The sequence below is a fragment of the Narcine bancroftii genome, chromosome 2 (assembly GCF_036971445.1).
Source record: "Narcine bancroftii isolate sNarBan1 chromosome 2, sNarBan1.hap1, whole genome shotgun sequence".
NCBI classification, from domain to species: domain Eukaryota; kingdom Metazoa; phylum Chordata; class Chondrichthyes; order Torpediniformes; family Narcinidae; genus Narcine; species Narcine bancroftii.
Genome location: NC_091470.1, coordinates 356,711,615 through 356,732,823, shown reverse-complemented (window position 1 = coordinate 356,732,823; position 21,209 = coordinate 356,711,615). Strand labels below are relative to the sequence as shown.

General features: G+C 44.9%; 1 protein-coding gene across 1 annotated transcript in view; it reads right to left on the bottom strand.

Moving 5' to 3' along the window:
* Nucleotides 1-21,209, bottom strand: part of twsg1a (twisted gastrulation BMP signaling modulator 1a) — a 96,862-nt gene that overhangs the window by 16,116 nt on the left and 59,537 nt on the right. The window contains exons 3-4 of the mRNA XM_069922391.1: nucleotides 15,069-15,168; nucleotides 10,027-10,293 (exon numbers count right to left, since the gene is read on the bottom strand). Coding sequence (XP_069778492.1) covers nucleotides 10,027-10,293; nucleotides 15,069-15,168 — 367 coding nt within the window. The remainder of the gene's footprint in view (nucleotides 1-10,026; nucleotides 10,294-15,068; nucleotides 15,169-21,209) is intronic.

The following is a 21,209-nucleotide window of genomic DNA, read 5'->3' as shown; positions in this document are numbered from 1 at the left end:
TGCGTGGTGGAGAATGGCTTCATTAGGCTTGACCCCAATCGCGTGCGCCCCCTGTTGGAACTCCCATTGCTCCATACCCTCAAGGCCCTGAATAGGTGCTTGAGCTTCTTTTCATATTACACCCATATTACGTGGACAAAGACCACCCCCAATGAAATCTACCACCTTTCCCCCATCCACAGAAGAACAAGCGGTGTCCACACGCTTCAAAGGCGACATTGCCATGGTGGTGATGCACGCTGTGGATGAATCCATCCCCTTCCAGGTGGAGAGTGATACGTGATTTCTTTCCCAGACACTCCAGGGCCATGAACTTTGCCAGCCATTGAGAAGGAGGCCCAAGCCATTGTGGTAGCTGTGCACCACTGGAAGCACTAACCTGGCTTGAAAACTGTTCACCCTGCTGATTGACCAACGAGCAGTCACCTACAATATCTTGTACCAGCCAGGGAAGCTCTACGAGCTTTCTGATGCCCTATCCTGGAGGACATGTGCCAACGCGCACATGTGACCTCCTCCAAGTTCTCAACAACAACCTGTCATCCCGGGGTCATCAGGCTCTATCACACCGTTGGAGCCCATAACCTCTCTTACTTGGTTGAGGATATCAGGGAACTGACACTGAGCTGCCCGGTCTTAGCCAGACAAAACCCACCTCATCAAAGCCAAGTGCCCTTCGAGCGGAGTATGGACTTCAAGGGCTCCTCCCGTCCACCAACAGATAAGTATACTTACTGAATATCATTGACGAATACTCCCGCTTCCCCTTCACCATCCCCTGCCCCACATGACCATAGCCACAGTCATAAAGGTACTGTGTAGCATACTTGCTCTATTCGGATACTCCTGCTCTATCCATAGTGACCGGGGATCCTTGTTTATGAGTGAGGAGCTACACTAGCACCTGCTGGCCAAGGTCATAGCCAGGAGCAGGACCACTGGTTATAACCCCCGGGGGAATGGCCAGATAAAAAGGGAGAATACCATCATCTGGAAGGCAGTCCTAGCCCTCAGGTTAAAATGCCTACCCATCTCCCGGTGGCAAGATGTCCTCTCTGAGGAGCTCTATCTCACAAGGTCCCTCCTCTGTACCACTACTAATCCGACACTGCATGAAAGGCTTTTTCCTTCCTGAGGAGGAAGTTGGTGCCAGAACCACATTGCCATCCTGGCTGATGACCCTTGGGCTCGTACTGCTCTGGAGGCATATCAGATGTCACAACACTAACTCTCTGGTCAAGAAAGTCCACCTCCTCCATGCAAACCCCCAATATGGTTACGTGGAGTACCAGGATGGGTGCCAGGAAACAGTTTCCATCTGAGATCTGGAGCATGCAGGGGACCCTTCAACCAACCAATCACTATTCCCTCACGGTATCCCCAGCCAACTGGCCCCACTAATTGCGCCCGACACAGTGCCAGACCAAGCAATCCCACGGTCCTACTACCCCCCCACCCCCACCAGCCCTGGAGGCACAGCCTGTTGTGCAAGACACCACTTGGGAACCAGCAGCTGAACCACAGCAAACCTTACGATGGTGGCAGTGACAGACGAGACCACTGGACAGGCTGAACCTGTAACGAGCATTGAATCACTTCATCCTGTCGGACTTTGTTTCAAAAGAAGGGGTGAATATGGTGCAAGCCACTGAATGTATTGTGATGGATTATATCTTATTTTATTTTGTATATAGATATGATTTTGAAGGAGATAGATTGTGGGGGTTTAGTGTAGCTCACAAACAAACATGTCACAAAACAGATCTCATTTAAAATGCAAGAGCTTTGCAAAGACAATAAAACAAGGAGATTGCTTTGCTAAAGAATTTCAAAAGCAGGTGTAAATGGATTATTGTTTTCAAAGCAACAGATGAACAGGACTCAAAAGTTTGGAACCGGTACTGCAATCTGTCTGGTTGTAGTTTGCTGTTATAAGAAGGTTATGTGGTTTTGCAAGGGTGGGGGGGGGGGGGGGGAGGGAGAGAGAGAGAGAGAGAGAGAGAGAGAGAGAGAGAGAGAGAGAGAAAACTGGTTTCTGCAGTCATCGCAAGCTGCCAGCTTGTTGAAACCCCATTTTTAAGACGGGTTGTGAATTCTGACTTCAGCCTGTGAAAACCCTTGTGATCCAAACAAAAGGAAATGGCTGGCTGAAGTATTTCACCTGAAATAAGAGAAACAGAAGGAACTCTGTGATGACCTGCAGAAGAAGAGGTTATCATTTGGAAAGCCCTGATGGGGCAAGTTTCCTCCGCAAGACACTGAAGCTACCGATCTGAAGGAATCGGTTGTGGGTGTCCAAGGAGCAACAAATATCTCTCTGAAACCAACAAGAACCTTCCTGATTGGTTACCTTTAAGCATCTATGTATTGTATGAGCTGGCTCATCCCCTGAACCTGTGACTCCTCCCTCCCAGAAATCCCTATAAAGGCTGTTACACCCAAACTCCTCCCTCAGTACCTGCCGTGGAACTGGGGCAGCAACATGTGAGATGTGTTGATGACTTAAGGCACACATGTCAAACTCTGGCCCACAAGATCATATTAAATATATATTAGAGTTGGCCCGCTGACCGCCGTGCCAGTATAGCGCATGCACACTGAAGGTGAAAATGAAGACGCTGGAGGTGTGGAGGGATCTCAGAGTCCCGAATCCCGGGGATCGGAGCGTCGCACTCAGCCCGCCCGGCTCCCGGACACACAGACGCGGCTGGAGTTGGGGACCATCCTCGCTGGGTCTGCGCTTCAGCGACGCCGCCGGACCGAACGTCTCGTTGGCGATGCCTTCCCCCTCGCTCCGTGCGCGGCGGACCCTGCCTCCCGCTCCTTTTGTTGGAGACGAGCCTGGCGCCGTGAGATCGCAGTTTAATCCCTCTCCAACCATGGGAGGGGGGTTGGAGCAACGTGCTCTTCTCAGCCAATTCCTCCACCGCCCCGGACCCCAGCGTTTCAATGGGGGGTTCGGGTGCCTTCGTCAGGCGACCGACCTGTTGGTCCAAGACAAGGGGAGAGCGTACAAACTCCACACAGACAGCACCTGAACTCGGGTGAACGTGGAGCTGCGACCCCACATTCCACATCAGGACTGTGTGTAAGATTGGGAGCAGTGAGACGGAAGCTTATTTTGTTCCTGTGATTTAAGCCTTTCTTGGGGTGGGGGGGGGGGGGTCCTTCTCTGACCACTTGCCTAAAAATTAACCTAATCAGATGTGAAATTACCACAATACAACAGTTCTCAACCTTTTTCTTTCCACTCGGGTCCCTGTGCCATTGGTGCTCTGTGATTAGTAAGGGATTGCTTAAGGTGGTCTGTGGGTGGAAAGAAAAAGTTTGAAGACCACTGCTTTAATCATCCCTCATTGACTCGTCATGTGCACGGTTTCAGAGCTCCAAAGGAAATGGGCCAGTGACAATGACAATGACAATGAAAGAGTTTATCCAAAACTATTATTAAACATTTATTTTAATAAGAAAAAGTTTAACATTACATATGTTGAAAGAAGAGAAAACATGCAGATGTTGTTGAAAATTTTCAATAAATATTTAGTTCGGCCCTCGACTTAGTCCAAGTTTTTAATTTTGGCCCTCCGTGAATTTGAGTTTGACACCCCTGACTTAAGGTGATTAAAGCCTAGTAATCATAACTCTCTGTCTAATGTGGCTGATCGATGACGCTATACTATGTTCCAAAGAAAACAAACCTAGTCTTTCTATTGAGGCAAGATTGGCGTAGCAGATAGCACAATGCTATTACAGTGCCAGCAACCTAGGTCAGAATCCGGCGCTCTATGGAGTTTGTACATTCTTCCAATGTCTGCGAGAGTTTATTCCAGGTGCTCTGGTCTCCTCCCACCCTTCAAAAACATACGAGGTTTGTAGATTAATTGTTTTTTTTGGACTGCATGGGTTCATTGGCTGCAAAGGCCTGTTACTGTGCTGTATCTCTAAATTTAAAAAAAAGTAATTCAGTAAATATTCCATCTCAAGCAACATCCAGGCGAATCTGGTCTGCATTCTCACCCTTTCTATAATGGGGTGATCAGAACAGCATACAGTATTCCAGCCGAACCTAACCACTATTTTAGAAATTTCTACCAGACCCTGCTGTCATATTCCAAGTCCAGGCTAATGAAAGCAAGTATCTTATATGCCTTCATCACCATCTCATCTACTTGTAATGTGACGATTCGGGATCTCTGAATTGTACTCCAAGGTTCCTTTGTACCTCAACTGTCCTTTTCGACCTACTGTTCATTGACCCCATCACAAGGCATCGACTTACAATAATCTTTTGTTGCTCTGCCTGACTTATGAGCTGATCAATATCACTGTAGCCTCACACTGCCCTGTTCACTATCAACGCCAGCCACCATCAGTTTCCATGACATCTGCAAACTTATTAATTTTATCTCCTGGGAGTCATGGTTGCTGCAAAGGCTCTATGGGGCAAGGCCAGAATTTAAAGCCCTCTTAGTGTTAAACACTAAGGAGATAAAACTGGTGTTAAAAACCCTTGGTTTGTTCAGAAACATACATAAAGGAAAACTGTGATAATGTTAATACAGCGTTGTGAATGTAAGTTTTAAATTAGTAACCAAAATAATATGGCAGAGAAGATTCCATGACACGTTTTGGTAATTCAGCAACGATGAAGAAGAACAGCTCCATGTTTGGTAAGGTAGTAAAAGACCATTAACCATTGGGTCAGGGACATGACTCTGATTAACAAATCCCAAGAGAATTCCATGGAACATGTACTTACATGTAGCAGTCTGTTTGAATGCTCTAGAAATATAGTGGTCTGAAGCTATAAAAGATATGATTTGTAAGCCACGAGGAGTCTCTCTTGGGGTAAAACTAGCAGCTTGTGGAGGTGCTTCTTGCTATAATGGAGTTCTCGCGCCTTACAAAGTGATTAAAAAGTCTGTTTGTGCAGCAGTATTTCTGTTTGTTTTCAAACCACCAAAGGTCCACTTTAACTGGATAAATGAAATTACATGGTTTATACTAAGATTGGTGATGTGTTATGCATGATATATATTCAGGAATTTAGTAAAAAAAAGTATTATTTCTGAAATTAAAAACTGATTTTAAAATCAAGAAATTCTAAACTTTCATAAATTATTGGTTAGGAACTGGAACAAGGGCTAACTAGATAGTTCTTCCAAAGATTTTCCTTTTCCCCAAAGGACTATATGAGCCTGATTCCAACACACGTCAACATAGGTGACGCCTGTATAATGGCAGGGGCATGGGAGCTAACATTCCTAGAGAATGGTCTGATTCAGGGCTTTCCACAATGTGAAGCTGCATCATGTGTGCATGTGTCAAGAAATGATTTGTTAATGCCGTGAGATCCAATTTCTGTTTTCCTAACTGCCGTAATGCATGGGAAATTAAAATTGGCTTTAATACCAAATACATCAACATACTATTCTCCTGTCAATTGCAATTATTCTGGTCTTTCTAACAAATTTATTCTCAAAGGAAACAGTCAATATGTACGACACCAGATTTTTTTTAAAAGAAACAAAGAATCCTGCAGTTGGAACAGCAATAAATTTGCTGGCAGTGATCCAAAGTTTAATTGCACCATGTAAATAAACATGAGAGATATTTCACACAATGTTATGAAGTGAATGGGAAGGCGGAGGAGGGAGAGAGAGAGAGGGATAGAGAGGCAGAGGGCCCTTTCATGCAAGTCCTCCACCTGGAGGCCAGCTACAAGCGCTGAGGGAAAACATAAAACTTACCTTTCATGGAGCAGCCCTAAAAGGCTGTTTCCTGTGCTGCATTCATGTTGAGTGGTGCCTCGTAGTGCCCTCCGGAGCCGATTGAGGCAGGGCAACTGGTGCCGTAGTGCCACCCGTCGTAAATACACGCCAGAGGAATGGCTGTCTTCAATACCCATAATCCCCCATGCAGCCGGAACCGCTCTGTTTCCCGAAACAGTTCCAGCTACATGAGAGATTATGGGCAGGGAAGACGGCCTTTGCTCTTCAGTGTTTTGAGCCGCAGAGAGCAGTCCCGAAGGCCGGTGGCCTGGTGAGGCACCAGAGCGGCTTATGGGCAGGAAAGACGGCCTTTGCTCTTCAGTGTTTTGAGCCGCAGAGAGCAGTCCCGAAGGCCGGTGGCCTGGTGAGGCACCAGAGCGGCTGGCTCTCCCTGTCCTCACGGTTGCCCCTGCCCTCATGGCTCCCGCCGGTCACCCCTGCCCTGATGGCTCCTGCCGACCGCCCCTGTCCTGAGGAGGTCATGGAGGGAGAGGGATGAGTGGGAGATGGGCCATGGGCTGACAGCATCATCAGCCCGCCCCTAACCAGCCGCTGGAGGTGGCAGAGCACTGTGCTCCATCGATTATCCTTCCCCAAGAGGGATTGCAGTCGGCGCCTTGGAGCCGTATTCAAGAAGCGAAGTCTCCGACTAAGGGCAGAAGATCTCCGCCTTTATAGTCGGGCTTTTTCTTTGCATGAAAGGGCCGAGAGTTAAGAGGGGAATAACCCTAGATGCTGTGACACTGCTGGAGAGACTATTTAAGTCCCTGGATAGTGAGACAGTATAAGGTCAAGTATTGCAACTCTTCGTGCCTTCATTAGAAAGCTCTTGTAAGTTGTCAGTTAACTGAACCTGTGACTTTGGAGCGCTTTCATTCCTAACGTCGAAGTACTCGAGATGGCAGAGGTCGACAGCATCGAGTCCACGCTGCTGAAGATCCAGCTGCGCTGGGTGGGTCACGTCTCCAGAATGGAGGACCATCGCCTTCCCAAGATCGTGTTATATGGCGAGCTCGCCACTGGCCACCGTGACAGAGGTGCACCAAAGAAAAGGTACAAGGACTGCCTAAAGAAATCTCTTGGTGCCTGCCACATTGACCACCGCCAGTGGGCTGATATCGCCTCAAACCGTGCATCTTGGAGCCTCACAGTTTGGCGGGCAGCAACCTCCTTTGAAGAAGACCGCAGAGCCCACCTCACTGACAAAAGGAAAAGGAGGAAAGACCCAACACCCACCCCCAACCCACCAATTTTCCCCTGCAGCCGCTGCAACCGTGTCTGCCTGTCCCGCATCGGACTTGTCAGCCACAAACGAGCCTGCAGCTGACGTGGACTTTTACCCCCTCCATAAATCTTCGTCCGCGAAGCCAAGCCAAAGAAAGAGTTTTAGATTCCTCATTGTAATATTCTAGCTTCCAACCAGTTACCCAACCTTCTCACAAAAACGCCTTCAGCAAAGAAGTTAAACAAAAGAGTGCCAGATGCTGGGGTTGAGTGCAATACACAGACATGCTGGAGAAAGACAGCAGGAGGTCACACTGCATCCACAGGAAGTAAAGGGTAAACAACATTTAGGGCCTGGGCTCTTAGTCAAGGATAAGCAAAAATTGGCAGGTGTCTCAATAAAAAGGTGGGAGAGGTGTGGTGAGGAGAGGAGGGAGGAAGGTGCAGGAGGAGAAGCACAGGCTGGCCAGTTAACAGGTAATATTGGGCACATTGTGATTAAGACAAAGGGAATAGCTTTTCCGATCAGGCTTCATGATTTTTCAATTTAAAATTTAGACATACAGCAGGGTACACCACAAGCCCATGCCACCCGATTACACCCAATTAACTTAAACTCTGGTTCATTTTGAACAATGAGAGGAAACCCACCACGCAGACATGAGGAAAACATACAGCTTTGTTCCAATTACTGATGGCGAACAAAGTAAACAAACCAAATACAAATGAAACACTCTTCTTTTAGGTTAGCTGATACTGATTAAGGGAAAAGTTTAAAAGTCAAAAATTCAGTTGATGCCGAAATCTGAAATAAATACAGAAAATGCTGGAAGCCCTTAGCAAGTCAGCCAGCATCTGTGGAAAGAGAAACAGATAACATTTCAGGTCTGAGACCTTTCATTAGAAATGTGAAAGTGAATATAGATTAATTTTCTGTTACAGAGGAGAGAGGGGAAGAGGAAAGAATAAAGGGAATATCTCTGATAGGGTCAGAACAAATTAGTTAACGTGGCAATTAGGATAAGATTCTCTGAATGCATGTTTGGAGAGGAGTCACAAAGGGAAATTGTACTCAACAAATCTTCTAGAATATTTTGAGTATGTAATCTGTAGAGTGGACAATGGTGAATCAGTTGATGAGGTATAGTTGGACATTCAATAGGCTTTTGACAAGGTCCCACTCAAGAGATTGGTGTGAAAATTCAGAGAACACGGTATTGGAAGCAATGTATTGACATACATAAAGAACTGGTTGTTGGTAGGTAGGAAGCAGAATAGTAATAAATAGGTCCTTTTCAGATTGGCAGACAGTTATTATTGGAGTACCAAACGGCAGGCATTGAAGAAAGCAAATGGCACGTTGGCCTTTATTGTGAGAGATTTTGAATACAGAAACAGCAAATTAATGCCTTGGTGAGGGCTGCTCATCTGAGGAAGGACATACTTGGTAATGAGCAAATGCAGCAAAGGTTCACCAAACTGCTTCCTGGGATGGCAAGACTGGGATATGAGGAAAGGCTTGATAAACTCTGGTTATGTAAGTGCCTATTATCTGGGATTGTTGACATCCACCATTGTTCAGAATCCAGATTTCAGAATCATTTTGATTTACGTCCCTTTAAGCCTGCCTGAGTCACGTTGTCATCTCTCTTGCCCTCCTCGCTTGCCCGAGTCACGCTGCCGTTCTCTTCCCCACCCCTCCGAGTCCCACTGCCGTCTCTCCCTCCCCTTGCCCGCATGTCATGCTGCCAGCTCTCCGCCCCTCACCCATCTGAATCACACTACTGTTTCTCCCCCTCTTGTTTGCCCGAGTTGTGCTGCAGTCTCTCTCCCCCCCCTCGCCTGTCTAGAGTCGCACTGCTGACTTTCTCCCCCTTGTTCGCCTGAGTTGCGCTGCCGTCTCTCTCTCTACCCCCCTCGCCTGCACGAGTTGCACTGCCGTCTCTCTCTCTCTCCCACTTCCCCAGCCGAATCATGCAGCTGTCTCTCACCCCCCTCACCCACCCGAGTCGTGCTGCCATCTCTTCCCCCCCCCCCCACCCCGCTGTGCTAGTGCCGGGAGAACAGCCCCCTTCTCAGTTCCCCAGTGTTGGTACAGTGATTTCAGATGCGTGGGAGATTATGGGTAGCGACGACAGCCATTGAGCTACCACCAATCTTCACACGACACAACAGTGGACAGGTGTCCATATAGGCGATTTGGAGGCTCTTATATAGTAGCGGAACACGATGGGATATATGGGAGTTGACCCAGGGTCACAATGGGTCATGTTTGGTGCCAAACTCCATTTTTGATGAGTTTATGTAATCTACCGAAAAAAGTGCTGGTTTTTGGAGGTTGCCGTTTTTCAGAATTCTGGATGAAAGGTTAGGCATTTGTATTCAATGGAATTTAGAAGAATGAGGGGATTCTGACAGGAATATAGATATAGATGTACATATGAACTGGATGTATGAGTGTGTGCCGTGTTCTGTAGAAAAGCTGTTGTAAATGTAGATGATAATAAACTTGAACTTGATGAATGACATTGAGTTATTGATGTTGAGGTACTCCAGAACAAAGGATCACAGTTGAAGGATTAGGGATAAGCTATTTAGGGCTGAGATTTATCTTCACTCAAGAGTTGTGAATGTGTGGAACTCCCTACACAGAATGTAGTTGAGGCTAATTCATTAGATATATTGAAAAGAGCATTGGATGTTCCCCTTTGGCCAAAAGGATCAAGGAGCATGGGGAGAAAGCAGGAATAGGGTATTGAAGTTGCACCATCACACATGATCATATTGAATAGCCAGCATCTGTGGCTTAAATGGCTGAATGGCATACTCATATACCTCTGTTCTATAATTCAATGCTTCACTGTACTCTATTGCTAAAAACAGAAATGTGGGTCATATTCAGTAGATTATCTTTATTGAATGAAGAGAAAGAAATCTAGGCCTAAAATCAGACAGGCAGAAATAGCCTTCTTTAACAGTCAGAAAGAAAAAAAATTAAGTTATTTAACTCAACACAATGATTATACATTACCTTTCTCGCCATCGAGTTTGACGTGTGGACTGTTTGCTGGCAGTGAAACATTTTGTAGTGGAGATATGTCCAGGCTTTCCAAGAAGGAGACAAGGTTTTCGTGATAGGTAAGCTCTTCTGAGACAGGGAATGAGACAATATTCCAGTGCAGGTGAGTTTCACCTTCTGTCAGAGCACGGAAGAGAGATGGGATGGGTTCATGAAGCTCTTCTACAGTACTCTTTGATGTGGGTGGTGTGTCGCTATAATTTCTGGGATTACACATTCCTAGGAATTAAAGACAAAATTCCATCACAATGTTATCCTGTCAGATTTCACTTTTCTGGAAGAATTTGATTAAGATGTAAACTAGTTTACTGGGGCTAGCAATCTCTCATTGCATTGGGCAATGTATGACCCTAAGAGGAAACTTATCATTTGAATACCAATGAATGACAAAATTAAAAAAATGAAGGATCAAAGAAAGACTAGAGAATAAAAAAATGAAAGGTAGAATTTACAAGAGGAACAGGCCTATGGGCCCCTGACATTTAGCTCTGTAAAACTCTGGCTCAGAAGGATGTGGAAGCTTTGGAAAGGATGCTGAGATTTACCAGTATGTTGCCTCGATTGGAAAACATCTTGTGAGGCAAGGTTAACAGAGCTAGGGCTTTTCTCTATGGAGTGAAGAAAGATGAGAGGAGACTTAAGAGAGGTTGACAGATTATGAGAAGCATAGATAGGGTGAACAGCTAGTACACTATTTTCCTCAGGCAACAATAGCAAATACCAGAGGACATCTGAATAAAGTGAGTGGAGGAAACTTTAGGGGAGACATCAGGGATTTTTTTTAAACACGGAGAATTATGGGTGTCTGGAATGCATTGCTGGGGCTGGTGGTTGAGTCTGATACAGTAGGGACATTTAAAAGACTCTTACACAGGCACATGGATGCAAGAAAAATAAGGGGGTTATGGATGTGAGGTAGGGAAGGTTAAGTTTGTTGAGTAGGTTTATGTAGGTCAGCACATCAGTGGCCCATGAGCCTGTTCTGTGTTTTAATGTTCTATGTAAAGATATTCAGAAGTCAGAGAACAGGTTTTCTTAATGAACAAGCTTAAGTAGTTAAGTGGTTTACTCCTGTACCACTGGCGAACTATTGTTTTTGTACACACTATCGTTCCAAACGTTATGAAGGGCCCTATATTTCCCAGCCTAACAGTCCTGATTTTGATGTTCCTGTACCTCCTACTTGATGGTACATGGTCCTTATCCCTTTATCCATGATTTCAAAAACCTCTGAAAACCAAACATTTTCTTTCCTACATGTATAGTATATTTTCAAGTGTTCTAGAGAGAACGAGGAGAGAATGCAGCTCGGGCAACAAGTGGGGAGAGAACGAAGAGAGAATTCGGCTTAGGCAGCGAGAGAGTGAAGAGAGAACACAGCTTGGGCTGTGAGCAGGGAGAGAGGAGCAGTGTGACTTGGGCGGTCAAGTGGGGAGAAAGTGAGGAGAAAACACAACTTGAGCTCTGAGTGGGGAGAAAGCAGCAGTGCGACTCGGGCGGGCGAGCGGGGAGAGAGTGAGGAGAGAACAAGGCCTGAAGAGCGTGAAGGCCCAGCAAGGACAAGGAGAGTTGGAGCCTGCCGGGGCCAGAGGGCAAAGGGAGCCGGGTGCTGAGCTCCACGGCCTGGAAGGAGGAGAGAAGCAAGCCAGTGCCAAGGAGGAGGTGGTGCCGGAGGGAGAAAAGCCGAGGGGGATGCTGGGGAGCAGATGAGCCCAAGCAGCAGCAGCAAGAGCCAGGCCTGAGAGAGGAGCTGGTGATGGGAAGCCACCCTGCAGCAGAGGGACCAGCTGATGAGAAGCAGGCTAATGGCAGCTGAGCTGGGCCAGTAGGAGGCAGACAAGGGTGCAGCAGAGCCCAGCAGCATGAGCTTTTTTTTTGTTTTAATGCGGGATCAATAGCTGTCTTCGTTACCCATAATCCCTCACACAGCTGGAACTGCTCTGCGTTCCTCAGAGTGGTCTAGCAGAGTGGGGGATTATGGGTAACGAAGACAGCGTTGGTCTATGAGCCAGCTTCAATGCGGCATTGCTCCATAAAAAAGGTTTATGTTTTGCGCAAGTCTGTACCGCTGGCATTTTAATTCCATAATCCAGAATATTCTGAATACTGAGAAGTATCCGGTCCCAAGAATCTCGAATAAAAGGATAAGCACCTGTAGTAGGCTAAAAATAGGCTATTAACTTTCCTTGCAAATCAAACCCCTTGAGCTTCTGTGAAAAAGTATTCATTTTCGGCACTTCCTTGCTATTTTCCATCTTTTTTGTTTCCGCCAGGTTTAATTAACCGAGGTAAATGTTTTTTTTTAACCTGAGGTAAACGTTTTCACTGATGAGTAACATTTTAATAGAATAGTAATTGTTCAAATTGGCAGCGACATCTAGTGTTGAAACTAAGTAGGGCAATGTATGTACAGTGCCATTTATTGTTAGAGACTACATTCTATTGGGCCATATTCTATTTTATTTTTAAAGTTCACCTTGGGTCACTTAAAAATGGGGAATGGGCTGCAGTTGGTACAGGGTCTGTAGTTTGGCCATTCCTGCTCGAGAGTATCTCTAATGTTGCAGGTGGTGGTGAAAGCATCTCAGAACATCAGACAAGTATCCCTCCCCTCATCAACCTCCCGCTGCCAAGGTAAAAAACAGCCAATATTGTGAAGGTCACATCCCACTTCAGACATTCTCTTTCCTCCCTCCTTTTGGACCACAGACCATACGATACAGGAGCAGAAGTAGGCCATTGAGTCCGCTCTGCTGATCCATTCTCCCATTGAACTCCATTCCCCTGTCTTCTTCCATAACCTTTGATAGCCTGATTATTCAGATACCTATGCATCTCTGCCTTACATACACCCAATGACCTGGCCTCGACAGCCACTCATGGTAGTAAATTCCAGAGGTTCACTGCTCTCTGGTTGAAGAAATTCCTCTACATCTCTGTTTTAAATGGGCGCTCTTCAATCCTGAATTTGTGCCCTCTTGTACTAGACTCCCTACCGTGGTTGAAAGATTGTTACTTCACTGCAGACATCAGGCTCCTGAATGAATTTTACAGTGATTTCATGTTAACCCTTCCTATGCACTAATTGATGTTTTTCACTCTAACACTATACACTGTAATTGCTCTTGTTTTCCTACTTTGTATAGCTCTATGCATGTCAGAGTTAACCTGTTAGACTGATTGTAGAAGATCTACCCGTGTCAATAAACTTGAACTTGAATTTTGTTTAATTTTAAAGTACCATTTTCAGGTCCTATAGGACTACTTCAAAAATGTGCCCAAGCATTTCCTACAGCGTGCAGGGGAAATTGGACCAGCTTGTCTTCGTCTTCAGTCTCCTGTACCTTTTTGCCTAATGGTAGCAGAGTGAAGAGGGTGTGGATATTGGAGGCCCTTGAGGATAGAGGTTGCTTACTAAAGACACCGCCTCTTGTAGATGTCCTCGATCGTGAAAACTGGTGCCCATGATGCAGCAGGGAGTTAACAACCCTCTGGATTTTTTTGCTGTCCTGTGCATTTGCACTTCCGTACCAGACAGTGATGTAACCAGCCAGAATACTCTCCATTAAACACCTGTAGAAGATTTCAAATGTCTTTGGTAACATACCAAACCTCTACTCTGACCAATGAAGGCAGGCATGCCAAATACTTTGTTTGCCAATCTGTTTACCCATGTTGCCACTTAGGGTATTAGCCCTAAATCTCTTGGCTTTACTCTCGAGAGCCCCATGGCTCTGAGACTACAACTAGAGAGGTACTGACTTTTAACTTGTTCCTATGGTGAGAATAAAACAATGGTTGAGGGCATTATTGTAAATGGGTGCTCGATGGTCAGTGCAGACTCAGTGGAACAATGTTCCTGTTTCTGTGCTAGATCTCTCTCTAACTCCAAATGGAGTTGCACTAAGCCATAGAACCATTACAGATGTGGCCTGTCTGGCTCACTGCATCCGAGCCATACATGTGGAGCTAAAGGTCTGTCTTCCCAGATACATACAAATTATTTTAAAATTCAGGGTCATTAGCCCCAGTGTCCATGCTTTCCTTGAAACAAGACTGCAAGACAGGTGCAATCATTTTAACATACTATTTACAGCACAGTGCTCACGGCTCCAGTGTCCAGGTTCAGTCCTGCCATCTGGTGTTCTCTGTGCAAACTCTGCACATTCACCCTGTGATCCATCCCAAGGCTTCCCCCAGGGGCTCTGGTTTCCTCTCACATCCTAAAGACATATGGGTTGGTTGGCCACTGTAAATTGCCCCTGCCATGTAAGCAAGAGATAGACTCTGTGGAGTTGAGGAGAATGTGGGGAGGACATTTTACAGAGGAAGTCAGTAGGACATATGATTTCTCTATGAGGACAAGACTGAGTTGGCCATAAAGTCCCTTTCTGCGTTGTAAGGAAATATGGAGATTGGTTTATGCAATTTGGCTCACAACAGGGGCAGACCTTTAGAAGTACATCACTGGTTACAAACAAACACACTGGATACCCTGGAGTGATGGAAGTTGTTACACAAACACAAGTCTTTGACCAATAAATACATCTATAAGCAAGCCAGTATGTTCTTCCCTAAATGTAGAAATGTCCAGAAATATTAACTTTCAATTTCAGCTGGAAAGAATGCATTCATGTACTTTTCAAAGTTCCTCAATTTCCATGGACACAATAAACAAAATTTGTCTACTTTTGTTTGCCCTATAAAAGTACACCAAGAGGTGCCACAAGCAAAGAGAAAAGGAAAAGTCTCTTCAGAGACCACCAGTTCCTCAGATGCTTCCACCTTCTGCGCTCCTGTAATCTCTGTAGCGCAGTTTTTAAATTTTATTACAGGAGCACAGGATAAGTTTAAACAAGCTGCAATTAACCCAATAACAACATGCCCCAGTTATTACTACGTTGTATGTTTTTTATTCTTTACACTTCCTGTTTAACAAGCTGCGCCACTGAAATTAAATTAACAAATACCCGAGGGAGATAAAGAGGACTTACCCACACAGTCGCAGCACTCATCCCACAGAGTTCCCAAGCAAAGCATGCATTCCTTGCAACACGAACAGTTTCCATCCACAGGACGACACTGACACAGTTCCTGCAATAAAAACATGCAACAGAGCATTGGAGAAATGAGAACATATCTGAACTGAACTACAAATAATAAGCTTTAGAGTTCGTAAAGTATAGAAAATTAATTTTAAAAAGTCATCAGTAAACAGCATGGAAATGAACCTGAAAATAGCTCCTGTCAGCACCTTTCTGGACATGGTCTTTCTGACCAATTAGGTTAAGAGCTAGTGGAAGTAACATCACCACACAAAGTTTTAAAAGTAAAATTTAAATTGATATATACTGCATGATAACAGGGCCTTTCAGTCAACAAGCCTGTGCTTCCCAATTACATCCAACTGACTTACAACTTCAGTATGTTTTTGAATGGTGGGAGGGAGAACGTAGTACAAACCCCTTACAGACAACGCTGAATTCGAACCCTGTTGTTGGCACTGCAAAAGCATTGTAACCACTATTCTAACTGTGCTGCCCCAAGATATATTCTATTGCTTATCTGAAAAGGAGACCATTTGTCCCATCAGACCCATTCCAGCCCCCAACAGAGCAAACCAATTACAGGTTGACCCTGACTTATGATGGGGTTCAGTTCCGGGACTCGCATTGTAAGTCAAAACAATACTGCACTCTACTGTTTTTTTTTTTTTAATTTATTTTTTATTTAAATGCTGAAAACCTTTATTCAAAAGCCACTTTACATGGCTGGGAGTTCAGATGTGTGGGTGGCCAGGGCATCAGGAGTTAGTATTGTGACAGAGTATATAGATATGTTTTTGGGAGATAAATTTGGAAAGGTTTGTTAGAGTAGGTCACATACAAACACTTTGAAACAGATCTTATTTGAAATACTGGAGCTCTACTAATGCTAGACATATTGGCTCTCACAGCTTTGGCAAGAGCTTTTAGGAGTGCTTAAGAGACTTTACCTAAGGCAACAGATGAAAGAGCATGTCGGAGCCGCTGCTTGCTGTTGTAAGAGGGTCATGTGGTTTTGTAAGCAGAGAGAATCAAACAGGTTTTCTCTGTGTGAGAGAGAGAGAAAGAGAGAGAGAGAGAGAGAGAGAGAGAGAGAGAGAGAGAGAGACACACACACAGAGATCACTTGGACCGTGTTACAGCCAGCAAAAGTAGCTGGGACTGGAACAGAACAAGCTGGCAAGCCCATTTGTAAGATGGCCTAGTCAAAGCCCTTGTGGTTTATGCAAGAGGAGAGGACTGGCTGCCTAATGTTTCACTTGGAATAAGAGAAACAAAAAGGAACACCTGAAAGAAAGAGGCTATCATCTGGAGAACCCTGAAGTTTTGTCAGCAAGACACTCTAGTGGCCAGTGGAAGTACATCAGTTGTGGATGTCCTGAATCAACAAATCTCTCTCTGAAAACTGACAAGAACCTTCTTAAGTGGTAACTATTTACCTTTCGAGCACCAAAGCCTGGTGAATTTTATACATATTAAATTCTGTGCACAGTATAAGAATTACCTGCAACCAGTGAACTTTGAGGAATGAGAAGTGAGATTGGACTGTGAACCGAAGAACTTTTCTGAACTTACACACACATTACATACATGTGTGCTTAGAATTAGAAGGGGGATAAGTTAGGTTAGTTAAGTTAATCAAGATAAGTTAAAGTTTGATTCTATTTTCATGTTTAAAGATAATTAAAAACAACTTTCTGTTTAAGTAACCATTTGTCTTGTTGAATGTCTAATGGCTTGTAACAGTATGCATGGTCGGCCGGTGCAAGGATCTGCGGGAAGTCGGGGTGAGGAGCATGAGAGTAGCATGGTTAAGTCAGTATCGTTGAGAGTATGATGTACGCTACTCTCGCAAGATGCTGCCATCGGCCAAAATTGCATGAGAATAGCATGCCGCACATTGCAAGAGTGAATGAACATCAGAACTCAAAACCAAAAATATGGATTCTGACCATCACAACTTTGAAATATCATAAGTTGGAACATTGTAAATCGGGGTCTATCTGTAGTCTGATCTGCCATCTTCTTTTACTGCAACTCACTGACGCGCAATTTTCAGTGGTTAAATAACCAGGGGTGAGGCAGGATGTTGAAGCAAGGGCTGGAACCTTGCACAATCAGTGGATCAATGTGCAAACTCCACAGAGAGGTCAGGCTTAAGACGACAGGCTACTCTCAAATGCTGGGCTCATCGAAGGGTTTAGCCGGGAAGCTGGAATTTGGGCCAATTATCCAGCACTATTATTACAAACTAATTATCAAATTCAGTGCCAGGTCTGAGGAGGTGGAAAGAATATTATGTTGATTTGAATAAGAAAGAGAGAAAGTGGGTGTACATCATGTGCCTGATCATTCCAGAACACTTTTGGACAATTTGTTATTTAAAAAAAAATCTTTTCAAGAACATAAAAAGCAGCATTGTTAATTTTGATTTTTTTTTTTTAAATTCTTTTTAATAAGTTTTTGAATGTCTTGGAAAAGATTTAAAACCATCTGCTCTGGCTTTGTTGGAGAGAGAGAACTGCCAAATTTTTTTCTTCATATTGTGGTTGCGGCTATGAGGGTTCCTATTACATCATCAGATTCTAATCACACACAAAGTCTAATCAACGAGGATTTAGTAAATCTATTCCATGCATCTTGGAGGATGTCAAGTTCAAGTTCACTGTCATGTACAAAGATGAAGTGATAGTTTGTTTTTCCAAGCAGTCCAGCTCAACATCTCGTACATGGTACAAGCAATACAGAGTCACAGAGAAATTAGTAGGTACGGAGCAAAGGCAATATGATTTTACTATTTCACGGTTCAATCAGGAATCCGATAACGGCAGGAAAAAAAACTGGCCTTCAAAATGGTGGTGCATAAGCTTACAGTCATTTATCTTCTTCCTGACAGAAAAGAAATGATGAGAGTTTGGCAGAATGGAATGTCTTTTAATATATTGGCTGCTTTTCCAAGTGAATGGAGGGAATATGTGTGATAGTTTGAACCACATTCACACCATATAACCATATAACAGTTTATGGCATGCAAACAGGCCATCTCGGCCCTACGTCCATGCCAGTTTACTCAAACAAATCTGCTAGCTCCCCGCCGCCTATTCTCCGCCCATAAACCTCTAACCCCCTCTTATCCATGTATATATCCAGCCTCCTCTTAAATGAAAGAATTGACTCTGCTTTAACTATTTCCTCTGGAAGATTATTCCATTCAGCCACCGCTCTCTGAGTGAAGAAACATCCTCTAATGTTTCTCCTAAAATTTCCCCCCCTTACCCTCAACTTGTGTCCTCTTGTTTCAACCTCCCCTGCTCTCAGGGGGAAGAGACTACTTGCATCTAGTCTATTTATTCCCTTCATAATTTTAAACACCTCTATCAAATCCCCTCTCAACTGTCTACGTTCCAAGGAATAAAGTCCTAACCTCTTCAATCTTTCTCTAGGTATTTTAAGCCAGGCAACATCCTTGTAAATCTTCTCTGCACCCTTTCCAGAGCAGTTCCTGTACAACACAGTGATGCACCCTGACAGGACAAGACACTTTCAATCAGATTCAGAATTTATTGTCATGAACAAGTCACAAAATTTGGTGTTTTGTGGCAGCATCATAGTTTATAATATGAATGTTTACACTATCTTACAACAATAATATATAAAAAAATAATAGTGCATGAAAAGTAAAGGAGTATCTTTGGTTCATTGATCATTCAGGAATCTGATGGCAGTGGGGAAGAAGCTGTCCTTGTGCCGCAAAATGCTCGTCTTTAGGCTCCTGTACCTTTTTCCCGAAGGTAGCAAGTGAAGAGGGCATGGCCAGGGTGGTGGGACTTTGAGGTAGAGGCTGTTTTTTTAAGACATTGCCTCATAGATGTGGTCAATGGAGTGAAGTCTAATGCCTGTGATGTAGCAGGCCGAGTTAACAACCCTCTGGAGTTTTTTCTTGTCCTGGGATTTGGTGCCAGAGATGCAATGATGCAACCAGCCAGAATGTTCTCACAGTACACCTGTAGAAATCTTGGAGAATCTTTGGTGACATACCACATCTTCTTCATGACTGCATCAACATGGAGGCTCCAGGACAGATCCTTTGACAACAATGACGTACGTCCTTCCTGGTTCAGTGTCGAACATGGACTACCCTCAAGTTTCAGAAGAAAGCCCATTTGTTCTCTCCAACCCCCCCACCACCACCAAATCCCATCTCTGTAACATAAAACATATGGATTTGATAACATTTCCTGGAACAAAACAATTCAGAATTTTTACCACAGTCCATTTTTTTTGCTGTGTCCCCATATTTCTCAGTTTTGTTTTTAAGAGATATAGCATGGTAACAGGCCTTTCTGAACTGACAAATCCCATATACTTTTAGAGAGAGAATAGCCACTGATATCGCAGTTGGGTAATTCGAGAGGAGAGAGTAACGAGTTGCAATTGAGAGGAAGTTCAAGCAAAACTGTTTAAAAATGCGCGCAACCTTTTTAAAAACCCCACGTCACGTGCCTTGATGATGTCACGATGTTCGGTAGCTGGTTTGCTGGACCTTGTAGTGTCGCTACATCCACCCCCAACCCCCCCCCCCCCCCAACAAGAACCAGCTCAAAAAGGTCCAGTACATTTGTCTTTGGCGGCCGGCCATGCTATGAAACTGTTGGGTGTGGCACAAGCCGTTCTAAGTCTGACCGGCCTAACTTCTCCATTTTAGCGAACTCCTTCACAAGGCGCAACTTTTCAGTTGGCAGTCGATGGGTTCAGGCGTATACAGGCAGTCCTTGGGTCAAAATATGGTGGCCTACACAATGCTCCGCAGTAGCAGTGGAGAACTGGGGAGTGATGATGTCTTCAAGGATTCTGGCGAATTCATTCTTCATACATTCGAGGGTGTGCAAGTGCAGGGCAGGTAACCTTGAATCTCCGAGGCAGAAGGTTTGGAAAGTCGTGCTGTCCACCAAGTGGTGTCCTTTCACATCCACCATTAGGGATTGGGTGCGGATGGAGTCTGCTCCCAGCAATAGCTAGGATATGGCAGCAAGAGTGAACCTCCATGTAAACTTGCTGCCATCAAATTTCACAGCCACGGTTCTTGTCCTGTACTTATGGATAGTGCTGTTAGTGAGGTTGGGACTTGCTCCTCTGGTACGAACGTCAAACCCTGAAGGAGGAAGGACGCTAACTCTGAACCAATGTCCACGTGGAATTTTCACCCCGAGAGCTCGTCCCAGACATAAAGCAGGCTGTTTTATTGGCCAGCTGTTGTAGCCGTTATTGACCGTTGGCCTGGGCATTTCCCAAGAAATCACAAGGACCACGGCATTTGCGGGCACCAGCATCCCAATGTCGGTGAAGAACCAGCAGTTAGCTCCTGAGTCACATCTGTCTCGTGGAGACCGCGTTCTCGTCGTTGGGACTGGAAGGTTCGGTGCCTTGGGGCGTGACGCAACAATTATTTTGATGGGCTTCACATCCTGCTGCTTCGTGTGCCACAGGATGTCCACCTGTGCAGTCACTGCTCTTGGGTAGCTGAAATCCTCGTTGGATAACAAGGCAGATGTCTACTGGCAAATGCTCTAGAAATATCTGTTTAAAGAACAAACATGGCTTTTGGCTGTCCGCCATTTCCAACGTGTCTCCAATGAGCTCTGAAGGGTCGTCGATGTGGAAGAGCCGCACAGCTTTTACGCCAGGAGAACCGCAAATACACAGGAGTGCTTTCAGTGCCTCGTACTTGCTGTGCAGTGGTGGTTCCCGAAGGAAATCCACAATGTGGACGGCTGTGTCCTGGTCCAAGGCGCTCACCACATGGTAATGGCAGCGTCCACCTCGACTTTTCTTGATCTGGAATTGTGCCTCTGCTTGTCCAAACTAGACTTTGGGTTGCCACATCCAGAAGACAGGTAGTTTTAGGGATACTGCCGTGCTGTCCATCGCTGGTCCAAAATTTTGTTTTTGGCCCGCCGGGGTCACCAATTGTAGCCAGTGATGTCGCAGTGGGTAATTCAAGGAGTAATGAGTTGCAATTGAGAGGAAATTCAACAAACCTGTGTACTTTATAGACGCGCACAACCTTTTTAAAAACCCAATGTTACACGC